The sequence below is a fragment of the Neovison vison genome, chromosome 4, assembly GCF_020171115.1.
Source record: "Neovison vison isolate M4711 chromosome 4, ASM_NN_V1, whole genome shotgun sequence".
Taxonomy (NCBI): domain Eukaryota; kingdom Metazoa; phylum Chordata; class Mammalia; order Carnivora; family Mustelidae; genus Neogale; species Neogale vison.
The window spans coordinates 160,640,844-160,660,069 of record NC_058094.1 but is presented as its reverse complement, the minus strand read 5'-3'; the positions used below and the strand labels follow the sequence as shown (position 1 = coordinate 160,660,069).

At 37.7% G+C, this 19,226-nt stretch overlaps 2 protein-coding genes across 10 annotated transcripts in view; one reads left to right on the top strand and one right to left on the bottom strand.

Moving 5' to 3' along the window:
• The window catches only part of VPS50 (VPS50 subunit of EARP/GARPII complex), a 128,700-nt gene extending 125,700 nt beyond the window's left edge, over positions 1-3,000 (bottom strand). Inside the window, exon 1 of the mRNA XM_044246030.1 lies at positions 2,697-3,000. Coding sequence (XP_044101965.1) covers positions 2,697-2,729 — 33 coding nt within the window. The 5' untranslated portion in view covers positions 2,730-3,000. The remainder of the gene's footprint in view (positions 1-2,696) is intronic.
• Positions 2,993-19,226, top strand: part of HEPACAM2 (HEPACAM family member 2) — a 52,881-nt gene continuing 36,647 nt past the window's right edge. For 3 of the 9 annotated variants that reach the window (XR_006384263.1, XM_044246031.1, XM_044246034.1), the window contains exons 1-2: positions 9,067-9,314; positions 17,045-17,398. Coding sequence is in view for 8 of the 9 variants with exons in the window: in XM_044246031.1 (XP_044101966.1) it covers positions 9,236-9,314; positions 17,045-17,398 (433 nt within the window). In the remaining variant the exon portion in view is untranslated. Of the gene's footprint in view, positions 3,062-9,063; positions 9,315-17,044; positions 17,399-19,226 lie in introns of those variants that run through there. The other 6 variants (XM_044246032.1, XM_044246035.1, XM_044246038.1 and 3 more) reach the window with 5 other exon arrangements.

Genomic DNA, 19,226 nt, shown 5'->3' with positions numbered 1-19,226 from the left:
TTCCTTCTACCCGGAATGTTGCTTTCCAAATATCCACACGATTCACTTCCTCACTTCCTTCAGGTTTTTACCTGAATGTCACCTTCTCAGTGAGGCCTTCCATGGCCACACTATTTAAGGTTATAAACGATCCCAAATTGCCAACAACTCCCTAACTCCTCTTCTTCCTAAACATTAATCCCTATGTTTGCCTGAGCACTTGTCTGTTTTGTTCACTGCTGCACCCCCAAACTTAGAATAGTGCCTGGCACATAGTGCTCTGTAAACATTTGTTGAATGAACTGAAAGAACAGAGGCCAGCATAATAGAGAAGGCTGAACAACAGAACTGATCTAAATAAAGAGTGCTAACAAAGCCCACCCTCGCACTCTTTTCCAAACCAAGATCCTTGCAGAGCTGAAATGCCAAAACACCTAAGTTGCACAGACTTTTCATATCGCTCCACCATAATGATATCATCAGCAAATTCTTCAGCCTCACAAAAAAGAAAAATCTTTGTGTATATTTATTTGTAATACTACTATATTTAACCCAATAATAGAGTGCTAAATAAAAATCTCCAGTGTTACTCTAGGCAGTACTCTACTTTCATATCTCAAAGATTAATGAAATGTGTATTAGTAATGATTAAACATGTGGAAGTCAAGCCATAAACAAACATAACGAGGATGAATTTTAAAATCTGTGTAGGGGCACCTAGGTAGCTCAGTCAGTTAAGCATCCAATTCCTGGTTTTGGCTCAGGTCATGATCTTGGGATAATGAGATCATGCCCCAAGTCGGGCTCTGCACTCAACATGGAATCAACATGAAGACTCTCTCGCTCTTCCTCCATGCTACCCCCCCTACCCACTCGAGCTCTCGCTCTCTCTGTAAAATAAATAAATATAGCCTTTAAAAAATCTGTGTAAAACTCCTAGTTTTATCTCTCTTTTTACACAGTATGGTTCCAGCTTTCTGTATGTGTTCTTAGGTTTTTTTCTATACCAACTAAGCACTGATTCGACCTTCTCAAGTCCAATAAGCAACTGACTGAGGCTCAAGAGTCACCATTTTCACAATTCCACTACCTTCAGGAGACTTCTTTGATCAAGCACTTCCTTGATAAGACCCAGGTGTGTTAACTCCTTTATCTCTTTTATCCTCATTCTAGCATATGAACATCAGCACCAGGCTGACACCATGAGATCCATGTTAGTATTCCTATATTAAAGATGTGGAAACATGGGGCACCTGGGAGGCTCAGTGGGTTAAGCCTCTGCCTTCAGCTCAGGTCATGATCTCAAGGTCTTGGGATAGAGCCCCACATCGGGCTCTCTGTTCAGCAGGGAGCCTGCTTCCCTCTCTCTCTCTCTCTCTGCCTACCTCTCTGTCTGCTTGTGATCTCTGTCTCTCAAATAAATAAATAAATGAAATCTTAAAAAAAAACGTAGAAACAAATTCTCTAAAAAGTTTGGTGACTTCCTCAAGGTCACATAGCTACGGCAGGATGGAGCAGGACCTAAACATCCTCAAGTAACAAGTGGTATAAACCCTAACACCAGTCTCAACAAATATGAGGGACTGTCACATACTTAAATCTTTTATTATTCACAGAACTTTCAAATTTTAGTTCCATGACATTAACAATATGATTTAAAAGGAGTAAAATAATCATGTAGGACTCATGTGTTCTTCACAAGATATCTACCATTTGTAACCTATTCAGATTATATCTCAAATAAGAGTTTAATTTGGAATTTGTAATCTCCTTCTAGTCAACAAGAAGAAAACTCAAAATGAACCTTTCATTAAAAGATTATCCCCCGTATCTCCAAAGTTCTCAAAATTTTCTGACTGAAAACTCTAAATTATACTTCTCTCATATAAAGATAATAAAGAATGGCCAATTCTGGTGAAATATTAGAGTTGAATAAATAAAGGTATCTAAAACCAAGTCATAATCAGTAAATGTGTTAAAGGAAATGCTGTCCCTTCTTCCTTGAAGGAAGCTGAGACATTATTAGGAAGTCCCTAACATTTATGAGATGAAACTTAAAAAAAAAGCCAAAGTTTTTATTAATGAATAATCATTGCAGTAAAAATAAAAGGCTACTATTTTGCCATAACAATGATTTTTTTAAGTATCATTTCACATGCATTAACTTATTGGCAACTCATATTAGAACTGTAAGATAAGATTAACAAAAATAATTATTATTCTCATTTTCATATCTGGAAATTTAAGCTACAAGGTTTGTGAACTTGCCCAAAGTCATGGAGCTACCCATTCTGTCTTCAACTCATCCGTTTTTTTCACTCCTTCCAGGCATCTCTATTGCACAGACCTCACCTCCCTACTCAAGCCACCTGCTCACAGACGACACATGTTCTTGATAAAGGGAGCCCTTGCAGGGTAGCGGGGGCTGTCACTGGAACGATGGCAAGAAGGAAGGGAGACAAAGATAGCCCTTACTGAAACTTGCTCATTGACCTTATCTAAAGGAATGTTTCTGGGACGCCGCTACCTGCCTGAGCATGGCTCAGATCACGGTGGCTCGGTGAATTTTTTAGGGTGTGCCCTGGCTTCCCCGTGCCCCTGATACCTGCCACCAGCCATACCTAAGTTCTCCGCCAGCCCCAGCTCAGGGACAGAGTATCTAGGCTCCTCTACCAGCGCAGACGAAGGAGGCCTTTGCTTCAGCCTCCGAGACTTACCTGTCGGGTCATAAGAGATTTTATTTTTTGCATGTCGAAATCGTTACGGTGGTACCCTGCCTCAAAAAACTAACATATCACGCCGAACCACCAGACAGCTGGCCGGGACACAGGGAAGCCATAGTGAGTAGTCACGTGGAGCTGCTGACTCGGGTCATCCTTTCCTGCGCTGAGTATGCTGGGAATTGTAGTCTCCCGGCAGCCTCGGACACTGACAATGAAGAGAGGAGGACCGTTCAGGTACTACATTTCCCAGGAAGCAAAATAGCGGACGCTTCAGTTAAGCCTGCGAATCTTGTTGTTCTGGGTGACCACGGTGACCGCCCGTCTTTACAGAGGTTCTTGCGCTTGGTCACCCCGCTTCGGTAAGGCGAAAACCTAACTCATAAGTGACCGGGCATTGAGCGACAGGACGAAGCACTGAGAAGACAGTTTAGAAACCGGACTGACGTGATTTCCCCCTCAGAGTGTAGGGGAGGAAACCCAACCTGGGCGGGGTGGGAGGATGTGAGACTGACGTGACAGGAACTCAAGGAAAGGCGCTCTCCCAGAAGTGACCTGGGAACCTGGGGCTCTCCAACTGGCTCTGGGATTTGAGGAAAAGTGCGGTCCAATAGGCGTGTGTCCAGGGCAGGGCTGTTCTTCCTCAGTCTTGACATCCACTGCAAAAAAACTGTAAAACCCAAGGTTTTAACCCGCACCTCATCTAAGGCAAGTTGAGATAGAAAATATAACAGTGAGTATGCAGGACACTTTAAAGTTCTGATTTCAGCGTTTAGCAGTTTAGTTAAATTGAGGAAAGTAATAGGAGAGGTGTTCCGGGTTTGATTTAAGGAAGAACTTTCCAGGGGCGCCTGGCTGGCTCAGTCAAGCGTGCGACTCTTGATCTCAAGTGTTGTGAGTTCGAGTTTCCTTTCGTTGTAAATATTACTTAAAAAATAAAATCTCTAAAAAGGAAGAGAGAGAAACAACTTTCCAATTATGACAATGCTAACGGGACAAAAAGCAATCCAGAATTAACAACAGGTAGCGTTTATCGAGAGCTTACTACATGTAGAGAACTGTGCTAATCGCTTTACATATATTATCTCATTTAGTTAGCCACACAAGCATCCTATAGGGTTGTACAATTATCCCCAATTAATTTTTTTCTTTTATTTTTTTTCAATTATCCCCACTTTAAAGATGAGGAAACAAAGGTATGGAGAAACCAAGTAACATGTCTATGATTACTGCAACATGCAAACAGAAACTAAGGGAGTGATTATGCAGGTGTTGTTTTAAGTAAGGGTCTCATGTATGGTGTTAAAGTCGTGAAGTATGGTGCCAATATTTTTTTAATTTACATTTAATTAATGTTTGTTAGAAAACCCATGGTTTCAAATATTTGTCTTTGGACAACTGAAAAAGTGTTCAAGAGTGTCAAACTAATGAAAAATATTAGGTAAACCATAGTATGGGTCATAGTAAGATCTGGCCAAAATAATAAAAGTGGTTTGCAAATGATTGAAGTTTGGAGGATATTATACAGAAGTTATTTCCAGTTCTGCAATTCTATCATTTGAACTATAGTCTTGTCTTTTGTCTTTGTCTCATTTTTACAAATGAGTTTGTAATATTTGACATAAGATTTCATAAGGATAAATGAGATGATGTATCTCTTCTATCTCTTCTATCATTGTGCTTAACAATCGCTTTTGAAATTATATGTTTACCTAAATGCTTCTCTGTTATTTCTAACTCCATAAAAAATTCCAGGCACTTTTGGGCAATCCTAGTTTAGTTCATACTCTACCTGCTCTAGTCTTTATTGCCAGGCAGTTCTTATTATGTGAAAATATTTAAAAGTCCTTGAAGGGTTTCCTGGGTGGCTCAGTCAGTTAAGCATGGGACTCTTGGTTTTGGCTGAGGTCATGATCTCAGGATCATAGAGTCAAGCCCCATGGGGTTGTCAGGCTCTGTGATCAGTGCAGAGTGTGCTTGAGATTCTTTCTTCTTTCCCCACCCTCCACCTCAGATCCTCTCTCTGCTCACTCTCTCTCTCTAAAATAAATAAAATTAAATCTTTAAAAAAAAAAAAAAAAAAAAGAAGTCCCTCGGGCACCTGGATGGCTCAGTCATTAAGCCTCTGCTTTCAGCTAGGGTCATGATCCTAGGATCCTGGGATCAAGCCCTGCATCAGGCTCTCTGCTCTGGGAGCCTGCTTCTCCCTCCCTCTGCCTGCTGTTCTCCCTGCTGTGCGTGCTCACTCGCTCTCTCTGTTTATAAATAAATAAAATATTTTAAAAAATGTTAGTGAAAGCATCAAAAGAAACAGAAACTGTTGGGACGCCTGGGTGGCTCAGTTGGTTAAGCAGCTGCCTTTGGCTCAGGTCATGATCCCAGCGTCCTGGGATTGAGTCCCACATTGGGCTCCTTGCTCCGTAGGGAGCCTGCTTCTCCCTCTGACTCTGCCTTCCACTCTGTCTGTGCTCGTTCTCGCTTGCTCTCTCTCTGACAAATAAATAAATAAAATCTTTAAAAAAAAAGAAAAAAGAAAGAAACAGAAACTGCTGACTATATTAGCATATAAAATGAAACCCAATTCAGTTTTTAGTTATTAGGCACTAGGCAGCGCTGTACTATGCACTTGTTTTGGTTGAAAAGCATATGTATATTAGAGCTATCCAAGACCAGTGGTTCCCAAACCTGACCATTCAAATGCACCTGAGGAGTATACCATTGTTACTGGGTTGTTTTTAGGTTCTTTGTTTAAGATCTTCAGTGATTCCTACGGGCAGCAAGCTCTAGCATTTCAAATCCATTCTTTAGAAATGAGAAAATTGATTCATCGAAGATTTCAAGGTCACACATTTTAAAATTAGAGCTTGAATCAGAACTAGAATCCAGATCCAAATTCAGAATTTCCCCCCTCATAATATAATCAATACACAAAGTTACAGGACACAAAAGAAAAAGCTTTTTTATTCCATGTATATTTTATCTTTTTCTGTTAGCCTGCCTAATGGGGAAAATTAATATGTTCTGTATCTATTTGACCCTGAAAAGTCAAGAAAGCATTACAACTTTGTTTTACTCTAATACTCTGAGTTTTAGTTTATTTCATATAAACTAAAAATAAATGAACAATCCAGTCTTCTAAAAGTTCAAAAACTGTACCTATAATATTGTCTAAATAAACTATATTTTCTAATTCAACATACAACTAACATTATAGAAAATAATGGAGCCATACATGATGCATTTTTATCTTTCTGAACTAAACTAAACAAAACAAGCCTAAAACCCTAAAGAATACTTTTCAAAAGGTGAAGCATGGTATTTCATTTCCATTTTTCATAAATGTACATAAGGCTTATTTAGGACTTTTACATTTGCCTGAAGGCTGTTGTAATAGACCAGAGCAACTAGCAGAAAGATTAGACAGCCTGCCAATGAGTCTTGAGGATAGCTTGCTGGATGATAGTCCCTTGGTAAAGGACTGCCAGCCCCACTTTTGCAGATTGAAGTGTCAGAGCTAAGAGTTTAAGTTGTTCTGATTCAAGGAAACAGTTTTAGCAATAAAATAGGATAAGAGCATATTGCTGATGGCCCAAACTAGAGGAGCCTCTGGAAACTTAAATAAAAGCTGGTTTGATTAGGAAGATACATTTTAAATCCTCCTATACATAAATAACAAAACAGCACAAAGTTGTGGCCCCTCCAGAATGAGGTAACTACACTTTCTGAGCAAGCAGTAGCAGAAACCAAAACACAGGCTGAAGGCAAAGCGGTGACCTGGAGAGGAGCCCAGGAAGGAAGACTGCCACATAGTCATTTAGCAGCCACATCAGTAGATCCAGGCATCTGAGAGGCAGCACTGTGGACCTAAGTATTGAACACCTACCAGCACTGGTGTGTAGGCATGATCTCCACTAGTGGCCTGCTCTTTGCAGTAACCTTTAAATTGTAACCTTTCCTAGGATCTATCTAATTACAACATAAGACAGTGCTTCTCTCTCCAGTTCTAGGTCCTCACTATTCTACATTGACCTTGGCATTGGCATTTTGCCACTTTCCAGTTCTTCTTACCATTCCAAAATATTCATATGCTACTAATAAATAATGAATGCAGGTATTTAAAATGCATGTAGTGCACTGCTTGCCTTATGAAACAAGACCAATCTTACAATTTAAACAAACTAGATAATAAATAGTGTGACTTGAAAAGTGACAAAAAAAGCCCATCCCTCTCCCCACAAAAGACCTTTCCCCTCCACACACAGTGGCTTCTTTCATTGCTTGAAATTTAATCACCAGGGATATGGATTGCTTAAATTAATCAGTCTTTTCACTCTAAATGTAAATATAACTAAGATCAATAAACAGGCTCCAAAAGAGTATAGTAGAGCAGAACCCCTCTGTAGATTACAAGTCAGATGTGAGATATTGATGGTAGGAAATTTCTCATATAATAATAAAACACTTTAAGCCATCTTTAGCAATCATGTAAAAACTGACAACAGTTGAAGTTCTATTTTAGCATTACCTTGTATGCCTTCCTGTGTAAACATCCTGAATTTAGAAATTACACCAGCAGGTAAGATTTTATGCCTACCACCTGCCGCTAGAGGGCGCTTTGTTGTGGCTGTGCCACGTAGCACTTTCCCAAGGCATTTGGTAAGGATACTGTCATTTTTTCATGTTTTCCATGACATGAAAAGATCACAGCTATGATTCATTTGGGCATTTATTTACATAGTGTCAATTCTCACCTAGGCTATAAAAGAAAGTACATTTTAAGTATAACATGAATTTGCCTAGGACCTAAAAACTTTATCATGAGCCAGCACTAGGTTTGAAAAACCCTGGAAAGAGTTTATTTTAAAAGGGCAATCAGAAATTAATATTGATTTAAAAGATGTGAGTGGAATCTATGTGGTATCTGTAGAATGTCCATAATTCTTAATATATTAATATTGGTTTTGTGCAAACCAATGTTAAAATTTATATGCATTTCTTAACATCAATTGAATATCAGAAGACAGTGGCCAAGGAGCATTTGGGTTTTATTTCTGGGGGAACAACTTAACAAAAACACTAGTTAAACATTAGTGAGGTGCTAAGGATCCATAATTAATTAGAACAGTTTCTTTATTTGAGTTGCCCAGAGCAAAAATAAACATTCAGCAGAATTAATTGAGGTTAATGAGGTAAGTGCTGCAATAGAAGTATGTCCAAGATTTAGAGATAGCACAGAGAAAGTTGTGGGATAGTAATCACCTGGAAGTTCTTGCTGTTTTTCTGAATCATGGAGAGATTATAAAGTGGCCTCTGAAGAGGCCTAAGGTTTTCCAAAAGTCACTCACTCTCTTTGCACTCCTGGAAGAGTTGGGAGCCTTGCTGCAAAAAAAAAAAAAAAAAAAAAAAAAAAAAATGTTTCCCAAACTTAGATTCTAAAATAACTACCATCCCTTTTATTTTTTTGACTTTACACTTGAGGAATATTTTTCCTATTATCCTTGAAATCCTTCAGTAAGCCTTTACTGTTAAAAAGGATTTAGACAAAGAATTTTGCTGGATTTGATGCAGATTTTATTATATAGATTATGTTATATGCTTCGTGTTAGTATGTTTGTTGCATACTTTACATAGGGGCAGCCTTAGACAAGAGCCTTCTTGCAATAAGTGAAATTAAATGGGAGTTACCTTATAACTTAGTAAATTAAGTGTAAGTACTAAGACTGCCTGCTCCCATGGCAGTGAAGAGATCAGGTTGAAAAGCTGTAGCCCAGGCACCACAGCAGAGACAAGAGCCTCTCTGGGCCATTGGTTTACTTCCTCTGTGCTTCAGCTGTGAAAATGGGGCTTCAGATATTATCTGTTTTCATTATAATTATGCATGGTCCATGATTCACTGTCACTAGGAAACACACCTGTGGTTTGCTTTTAAAAATAACAAGGATCCATAGATTGAATAAAATCATGCCAGGTGTTTATAATAGAAAATACACACAAAAATACGTTTTTAAAGATACTCAGGTGCTCTGTTTTGATTCTTTGATATAACTTTTACATGTTACTTAGTGACTTCATGTAACTTTAGCAGATATATGGAATAGTTCAATTTTCATAGAAAGACAATTTTAATTTCAAAATAATGACATAATTTTGCATGATAGGAAACCAACTTACTTTTTTCAGGAAGTTTCACAATATGCTGTCATTATAAAAGCATACTGTTTTTCAATAATGTCACCTAAAAGGATGTTTTCCTTCATGTGATTATTAATAACCAAGAATGATTCATGAGATATACTGACAATCACTGATAGTCTGATAATCACAAAGAAGCTGTTCTAAAGTCATAAGCCTGTATTCTTGCAGAGTATATAACAGGTGTTCCTTGTGTCCTTTGTATACACATTCATTCTGTATTCAAATCACAGAAGCAAGAGACAGGATAGGGTCTGTTACCTCACTGCTAATTTCCCTAGCAAATAAACCAGCAGCTGCTGGTCCATGAACCAAGTTGCCACCAGGAACAGGGCACTGTATGCATGGGACAGGATGCTTTCATGGAGTCCTTCAGCAACACGGTTGGGGGCTTTCAGTGCAAAATATACCTCCTTCTCTTAGGTAAGGCACTGCATGAATTATGTTTCAGCTGTTTTTTGTTTTTTTGTGTTTGTTTGTTTTTTTAAAAATTGTGGTCATAAAGTAAATATTTGATTTAAGCAGTAGATTCACTCAAATAATTGAAGAACAGCTCAGAATTTTTTAAACAATAACACACTTTGTTCCATCAAAGAAGCAGGAGGAATGAGGTTCAATAAACAGGTAATTGTGGTTTTCTTAGAATAGCAATTGTTGTCAACAGCACTCATAAAGAAAGAAGACTTTCTAAAAACCTAATGAATTTCTTTTCTTTACAGAGTTTACGTGTAAATTAACAGTCTTTAATGTATTTTATTTTGGCAAATACTCATATAGGCCATGAATTTGTGACCATTTCTAGTGAGACTTTTAAACAATTTATGAAAATGGTTTTAATTAAAGATATTGTGGTAAACTGTCAATTCTGCTTCACTTTAAATTAACTTTCATGAAATGTGGAAAAAGGTAAGGTTCCGAAATTACAAAAAAATATTGTATACACAATAGGGAGAAATGTGTTAAAAGTATTGTTTCTCCAAAATAACTTTAGCTTTTCTCTTTGCCCTGTGGTTAGTCCTATTACATTTTTTTTCCTCGACTTTAGTCTTTCCTCCTCATTCTACTCTTCATTCTTCGAGTTTAAGAGTCTTTCTCCAACATGTCCACTATTTTTATGTCATCTTTTTTTTTTTCACCAGATATTCTCTTTTTCATTCTTCTTATTTATCAGTTTTAAAAGTCAAGTTTGGGGGCACCTGGGTGGCTCAGTGGGTTAAAGCCTCTGCCTTCAGCTCCGGTCATGATCCCAGAGTCCTGGGATTGAGGCCCACATCGGGCTCTCTGCTCAGCAGGGAGCCTGCTTCCTCCTCTCTCTCTGCCTGTCTCTCTGCCTCCTTGTGATCTCTGTCTGTCAAATAAATAAATAAAATCTTTTTTAAAAAAATAAATAAGTAAACAAAAGTCAAGTTTGTTTCTTATTTTTTCTATAGTAAACAGGGACTCAAAAAAGTCTTTATTCTTTAAATTTTGAGAACAGATTAGCCAAATAAGCAATTTAAGTCTTAGTCTTTTGCAGTAGTTTAGAGCCTTGCTTTCACTGGTATCTTGTTATAGTTTTCATTGTAAATGTGAATATTACTATATTACTCAAATGTATATGTAACATTGTATATATCCAATGTATTTGAAATGTTGATTTGTAATTTTATCTAAAAAGTGTTTGAGTTTCCCGTAGTTGGTGATTGTTCTAGTATTTATGTTGTCAAATTCAAGCCTACCTAGATTTTTAGTTTTTGAAATTTTTAGAAAAAAAATCCAACAATTACCATGATGGACTTTTTATCTTTGTGCATTTTTCTGGGCTCTGAAAGTATCCTGTGTGCCAGTGCCCCCACTTTATTTTTAATTTTATAACAACAATGATGCTGTCATTTCATAAGTACTATTTTTGAAGCTGGCTTTAAGAAGAACTTAAAAACAATTTGTTTGAGAATTTAACTAAAAATTAAAATTACTAATACATAGAAATAGACTATTCCTGAGTAGTTAAAATGGTTATCCCTTCAGTCTTTCTTACACAAATTCACTTTTCTCCATTGATAATATGCTGTAAAGACCATATGTAATGTGGAAATCTTTTTGTTTTTAGAATATTGGATATCTGATTTTCTTATTGGAAAAAAAAATTTTTTTAAATCTAGAGGCCCAAAATGTAGTTTGTAAAGTCTATTCAAAGTACAACTTCATTATTTCCATTTTCTCTAAAGATGCAGGAGTTTATTTTCAGTCAATAATAGTTGTGTTATGCTTGCTAATATCATACCTGATAAAGGGGAAGTAAATGCCAACTATTTTGAGGTACAGCTAGAGGTCACTTTGTGAAGTCTGATGTTTATATTCAATACAGTGAAACTGGTCTAGGGAGTCTTTTGTTTCTGGAATATAGATAAACTACAACATGACTTCCAAGTATTTCTAAACACTGGACATTCCTTTATAGTGCTATTGTTATACAGTTGAAGGGGGTCTCTAAAAGGGAGATTATTGCTACAAAGTTGTATGTTAGATTATTAATATTTCTCCATGTTAATATAATGCCTTACATGCAGAAAGTCTAAAGGTTTTTCTTTTTTATATTTAAAAAGTAGGTACGAGTGAATCTAATAATAAAATTGAATTTTTATGTAAGTCCAGTTATTTGGAATATCTAAAGGAAATTGAATTTCATCAATTTTTAAAATTAATTTTCTTAAGGTTATTTGTTCCTACAGAGGTTGAGTTCCTAAAATCAATAGTTGTGGTTCTTTAGGTTTTCTCATACAACTAGAAAAGAGAGCTTGAAAATTTCTCAAAATGAAGCTAAATTTTTTAAAGTTAATATACTACTGTATGACAGCATAGATTCATCACATCTGTAGTGTAAAATACAGCAGTGGCAAGAGAGTGTTCTTAAGATGTAGAGGAGATATCTAATTATCTGTTTATTTACCACAGTTCACTACTAGTAAGGATTACATCATATCAATAGGTTCTTTCCTACAAAATGCGAAAATTTTAGTAGTTGAGATAAGACACAGTATAAAGAAAATTACATTCTTTGCTGATACTCTTATAACTTGCAATCTGTAATTTAGCTGATAAAATGGTATAGGCAATCTAAGGAAAAAGCTATTGTAATAGCTGTGCTATCTCTCACTGTCATACGTATATTTGAAAAAGCGTATATATTTGAAAAAAATTAAATGATACAATTTAATATGATTTGATGTTATAAACATTGAATACATTCAGAGATATATTTTTTAAGATTTTATTTATTTATTTGACAGAGAGAGAGATCACAAGTAGTCAGAGAGGCAGGCAGAGAGAGAGGAGGAAGCAAGGCTCCCCACTGAGCAGAAAGCCCGATGCGGGGCTTGATCCCAGGACGCTGAGATCATGACCTGAGCCAAAGGCAGAGGCTTAACCCACTGAGCCACCCAGGCACCCCACATTCAGAGATATTGATAGCAGTGTATTATTTAAGGCATTATTACATGATACAGTTTCTAAAATAAACCAAAGAACTAGTTCACCCCACTTAAACAATTATTGTAAGTGCCATATAAAGTGCTATTTTCTTCTTCTTTTTTTTTTATATTATCATCTAATGTATTATTTGCCCCAGGAGTCCAGGTCTGTGAATCATCAGGATTACACACTTCACAGCACTCACCATAGCACCCTCCCCAATATCCATCACCCAGCCACCCTATCCCTACTCACCCTGCCCCCCCAGCAACCTTCAGTTTGTTTCATGAGATTAAGAGTCTCCTATGGTTTGTCTCCCTCCCCAGTGTCATCTTGTTTCATTTTTTCTCTCCCTACACCCCACGACCCCCTGTCCTGCCTCTCAAGTTCCTGATATCAGAGAGATCCTATGATGATTGTCTTTCTCTGATTGACTTATTTCGCTCAGCATAATACTCTCTAGTTCCATCCATGTCCTTAATGTTATTTTCTTCTAAAGTAGTTTCATTATTCCTGGGCTGCAATGTTTGTATTGTAGCTAACCTTGCATTAAATAAAATTTGCTTCCCAAAATCATAGACCTTCCAATCAGTCTTTTCATACTTAAGATTCAACATTCTGATTCAAGATCCAAAAGTCACCAACATTTCCATTCTAGTCATACTAGCACTCCATAGTAGTAAAGTGCCTCCCAACCATATACTATTAAAATTTTAGTTAATCTTTAAACTGCAACTACCAAAAAGAATGTAGATGAAAAACAGTTCTTCCCCTTTTCCAAAAAAAAATAATAATAATAAATAAAAATAAATAAATAAAACAAAAGAGGAAGAAAAAAAAAAAAACAGCCCTAAACAAGTACTTCTGACTTCCCTCAAACAAGAACATATTGGCCAGAATTGCGTTCAGGCTGTCTGTATCTACAGCTCACTGTCAAAGTCAACTACTGAATTTTAAGTCAGCAGCCATGCAACTTTTACCAGTGCATTCTCAAGACAATAATGTGGATTCCCACCATCCCCCATGGTTCCTTGGTAAAAAACATAGGGTCACCACCTTAGTAAAGGACATCCAGGGATTGTGACTTAAGCGGACTAAAACGTGAGACTCATTACCTCAAAGCTCTGGGAGCCCTTTCGATTAAATATGGGCCCTTTACCTTCAAAAGTAAGGTAGCTGCTGCCTGAGAAAAGCACCTCAGGACGTCAAGAACAAACATAAAGAGTAGAGAGAAACTTAGACCTCATCTAATATTATCCTCCTTTCACACATGAGAAAACCAAGGTCCAGAGAATTAGAATGACTTCTAAGGCCACTCGACTGGCCAATCACCATTTTATCCCAAGGGTGTGTCCTTTACTAAGACCTTGCATTTCAGTCAATTTTTAACTTTATCAAAGTGTCGATCGAATACAGAAGTCTCTTTGCGTTTTATTTAGAGATTAGGTTCCTAAAATTTCTTTCAAGGCAATTTGCAAGTGATGAATTTATGACTAAATGGTAAGAGTAGGACATGGAGGTCCAAGATCAAGAGTGAACCATGAAACCTCATAAATGCTTTCATATTCACTGAAATATAAAAGGAGACAGCAGTACACTTTGTAAATAGAGTGAAAATTGCATTTGATGTTTCTTAAGTTAGTAATAGTGGGTATTAAAAAAGAAGTTTTTATTTATTGCTTACCAGGAATTTGTTAGGAGCTTCCTATCCCCAGGTTCAATGAAAAGCATTGACATGCATGTTGTCCTATGCAGATAATAATACACTTCCTTTACTGGTCCCCCATCCAAATGCCCAATGTCTCTCTCAAACTGTGACTTGAAGAACTTCACTCTTTTCTGTTGGCCCTTGTTTCACATATCACAGACATTACTAGGTTTAAGTCCTAGATTTACCTTCTCTTCTTTTTTCTCGCTTATGATTTCCTTGCAGAAACCACTACTCCTTATCTGAAATCCACTTTATCTCCTCTTTAGAATTCCCAGTACCAGTTCCTTCTTTTTCTAATGATTCAAACTAGAAACAACTACAAATTTAACATTGTTGCCCTTGCCAGAAAAGAAAACAGATGAAAGTCCTCATACCTTGTAACTCTTGTTACAAACCAAATCACTAAAATGAATGTGCAGGTACAGCCCATTATCAGAAAAAAAAAAAAGAAAGAAAAGAAAAGAAAAATACAGAGGCCATCACAAATACACACAGAGCCCAAGGAGACTATAAGACATATTTATTTTGCACCTAATTCTTAATCCATATGGTCAGTTTTAGGGAAATATTTGGGAGCTCCTTCTCCCTCTAACCTCCTGTGATCTTCATCTTTGTGCTTTCTCCTGAGTTCTCTAACTTGTCTGTCAGACCCAGTCTCAGTCTCTACCAACAGCTAACTGAGGACCAAAATGATGGAAATCTTTACTCTCACCTCTAGCCTGGGATGTAAGAGAGATTTGCTGTTGGTAGAATTCGATTCCTCATAGTAGCAGACTACATCTCTCAGTTTCTCCAAAGAAATCATCACACAAACAGACCTTTATTCCTAATACTGATGGCGATTTATAACTAATCACTTAGATAAAGCTTAAATATCCTCTTTCTAGTAGAGGTGAAAAGGGAAAACAAAGAAAACAACTATTTTACATGAGAAAATTGAAATTGTAAGATATCTCTATTTGTGCTCAAACTTCTGTCTTTTCTTACCTTGGATTTTATTCCACCTTCCCTCATCTGTATTCAGCTTCATCAGGTTTTTTCTTTCTGGTGGATCATTTTAGTAGCTACAAACATAATGTTCAGTATCTATCCAAAGAAACAAGAAAGAAAAGAACATTTTTCTACTCCCCTTCACTCCCCATAAGTATTGTCTATACTCACTGTCTACAGTTTCTGTTCTTTCTTTTTTCCCTCAATGTTTAAAATACTTCATACTTAAATTCCATTCTCTCCCTATTTTAAATATTCACATGCTATTGATAGTATATTGCTCCCTTTTAAAATGATGTCGAAGCAAAGGGCTTTTAATTAGGATTCCAGAACATAGTAGTCTGAACTAAGGAGGAGTCTCTTAATTGCAAATACATAGAACTGCTAAATAAAAATTTAAAATATGTATCATGGCTCAAGGTAAAGATGTGGAAATCTCCAGGTGCCAGAAAATAGGAAGAAACATACAGACTAGCAGTGACTATATGGACCCAAACAACGCAGGCAGGAGGTGGGAGCCAGGACCATACGTTGGGCAGAGCTCCAAGCCCCAAGGCCTTCCAGGCTCTCATTCTGTCCTAAGTCCACATTAATCAGGCTTTCATACCCAGTATATCCTTTCAGTATTGTCCCTTGGATGTCAAATGGGCATCTCAAATGAACATGTCCAAAACTGACTCCTAATCTGCCCCACAAAAACCTATTACCCCTGTACTTCCCATGGTTAATTTATTAGTTGCCCATTAATAAATGACATTCTTTATTCCATTTGATCAGGTCAACAACCTTAGAATCATTCTTGACTTGTCTTTGTTTCTTGTATTTCACCCCAATGTGTCGTCAAATTCTATTAGTACCATCAGCCTTTCTTACAGTATCTTTTACTACCACAGTGGTCTGGTATAAACATCTCTTGCCTACCTTATTTTTTTTTTTAGTTTTTTTTAAAGATTTTATTTATTTATTTGACAGAGAGTAAGAGCAGAAGCAGGGAGTGGGCAGCAGGCAGATAGATGGAGAAGCAGGCTCCCCAATAAGCAGGGAGCCCAGTGTGGGTTTTGATCCTAAGACCCTGGGAACATGACCTGAGCTGAAGGCAGATGCTTAACTGACTGAGCCTCTCAGGCACCCCCTCTTGCCTACTTCATTACAGTCACCTCCTTAGTGGTTACCCTGCTTCTACCCCTATCTCAATCTATTCTCACAGTCATTAGAGTATACCTGAAGAAGGAGAAGAAGAAGAAGAAGAAGAAGAATCATTATCCCTCTCTGCTCACAAAACTCCAGTTTTATCCCCATCACACTCAGGGTAAAATTGCCAAAGTGTTTACCATGACCCTAAGACATTGCTGGATCTGGCCCCAGCCACCTTGCTGACCTGTCTTACCACACTCCTCCCCCTCCTTCAGTCTACTCCTTTTGCTGTTTCTTAAATACACCAATTCCTGCTTCTGGGCAGGAATGACTGATCATAAATGATAATGGTTCAATGCCATTCTTCTTGGGATATTTCCATGTAACAAGTCGTTGGCTAAAGGGAAAGACTTCCAATAATGGACTAGTAAGCCGTTGCAGAAGACTTTGAAGGGAGATTCTGAGGAGGAAGTAGCCCTCAGTGTTTCTCAAATCACAGAGTTTAATTGGGGTATGGTATATTCAAATACAATTTCATAATTTTTAGAGGTTTCTTGGACTTTAGAACTAATTATCTTTCCCACTTCTCTTTTCCCATTATTCTTTAACAGTCATAGATAATAACTTCTGCTTTTCCTTTTCATCTTGCCTTTAAAAGAAACCATTCAATCAACATAATCTTTGGGTGGAGTTTTTAAAATGCAGAAGGTTTCAGAGACAAATATTTACCTCTGCAGGTACTCGAATGGTCAGTATCTAGAAGCCTTTCTCCTTTGTAAGCATTATCACACGCTCAGATTCTCTCTGTATTGTCCCTTAGATTATGAAATGTGGCTCAGCGTCATCCCACCTTTCCTTTCCTTCGTAGCAGGTGCTTGCTCAGGACTAAAAGTGACCGTGCCCTCACACACTGTTCATGGCATCAGGGGTCAGGCCCTCTACCTCCCTGTGCACTATGGATTCCACACACCAGCATCGGACATCCAGATCATATGGCTGTTTGAGAGACTCCACACGATGCCCAAATACTTACTGGGCTCCGTGAACAAGTCTGTGGTTCCCGACTTGGAATACCAACACAAGTTCACCATGATGCCACCCAACGCGTCTCTGCTCATCAACCCATTGCAGTTCACTGATGAGGGCAATTACATCGTGAAGGTCAACATTCAGGGAAATGGAACTCTCTCAGCTAGTCAGAAGATCCAAGTGACCGTTGATGGTGAGTCCACTATAAGAGACCTACCTGGGCCACTGGGGAGCATGGCAGTTAGTAACAGCTCAGCTTTAGGTCCTGGCTCTGCAACTTTGGGCAGATTAATTAACCCTCAAAGCCTCAGTGTTTTCAGTTGCACATATTATATTATGTACCTTATGAGGCTTTCTGAATATTAAATAAGACATGCATGTAAAGTGTATGCATAGTGCCCAACAAAAGGTAATCAAGCAATAAGCAGAACTTACTTGTTCGCCTGGAAACTATCAAGGATAAAGTTGCAGATAAAATACAATAAAGGATAAAAAACGATAAGATGGAGGAAATTTTATTTTCTCAGTGTCAGTATTTGTCACATGAATAATTTTATTTGGATAAACCATTTGGGGGAAGATGAGACTTGCTCAAGGGCTGTACTTAAATAACAATAGAAGTTGCTGGAGGTATCCTCTGAGGGATTATGGAGTCAGCTAAATTTCAGACCTTTATTTCCCTTATTTCCCTTTATTTCCTTAAATATGCTATGTCCAAATCCCAACTTCTGATTTTTCCCCTTAAACCTGATTATTTAACAGGTTATGACTTAAAATTTCTTCCATTTTTAGTAAATACCAACTGCATTCCATCAGTTACTCAGACCAAAACTTTGCTATCACCATTGACCACTCTTTCGTATCCCATATTCAGTCTACAAGTATTCACTGCCAGCTTTGCCTTCAAAATACAGAGTTCAGCCACTTCTTCTCACCCCATCTGTCTGCTCTCTCAACCGCATCACCAGCTCTGGCCTGGACTGTCCCTAATAGCCTGCTACCCAGTCTTCTACTCCCACCTCCTGCAGCTTTAAACCCTCCAATGGCTTTCTGTCTCATTTAGAATAAGAGCCAGAGTACTAACAATATTTTATAAGGCCCCACATGATCCCTCCCAACATACCCAGCTTCTCTCTGACCCATTTCCTATCTCCCTGATCCCTCACTCACTCTTTTCTGACCACACTGGCCTCCTAGCTTTTCCTATAACAGGCCAAACACATTTATATCTCAGGTCCTTTGTACTTGCTATTCAATCTACCTAGTCTGCTTTTCTCCTAAATGATAGCATGGTTCCTACACCTATTTTGTTTAGGTCTCAGCCAGTATGTCACTTTATCTGTGAAGGTTTTCCTCACCACGTTATAAAGTATAACTTCATTCCCCCAAACAGAAAGAGAGAGAGATTCCCCCAAATAGATATATAGAGAGTTACTCTCTGAGTTCTGCTTTATTCTTTTCATAGCACTATTTCCACCTGGATGTATTATATATTTTTATTTGATTGTTGGGTCCATGGGAACAGGAACTTTGTATTGTTTGCTGATTTGTCCACAGTGCCTAAAAGCTGATGCTGGCCTTTAAGTGTGTGTGAAGTAAATGAGTGGAGACCAGATAGATTGAGAGGAACAAAGGCATAGGATGTGGAAGCTGAGCAACTATGAAAAGAGAAAAGGAGAAAATGTTCATGAAATTATCCTGGGTAGTATCCCATCTCTCCCCAAAATGTAATGGATCATTCATTACATGTTAATATCTAGTAAAATTGGATCTATTTGGCGAAATGCAACTAAAAAGTCTTAATAGGGGTTTAGGACCTGTGTAAAATATCTTCCTGGGAAACTTCCACCTGTGAGTCACACTTTAAGGCAAGTATATGATCATAGCCTATTCTGATTGGTTCTCCCCATAGAAGACCTTAGATATTAACTTATTTGACTTATCCCACACCACATCTGTTTCCACACAGAGAGATATTTGAAACATAAGCTTTTCCTGTGTAATAAGCACAGACAACTCAT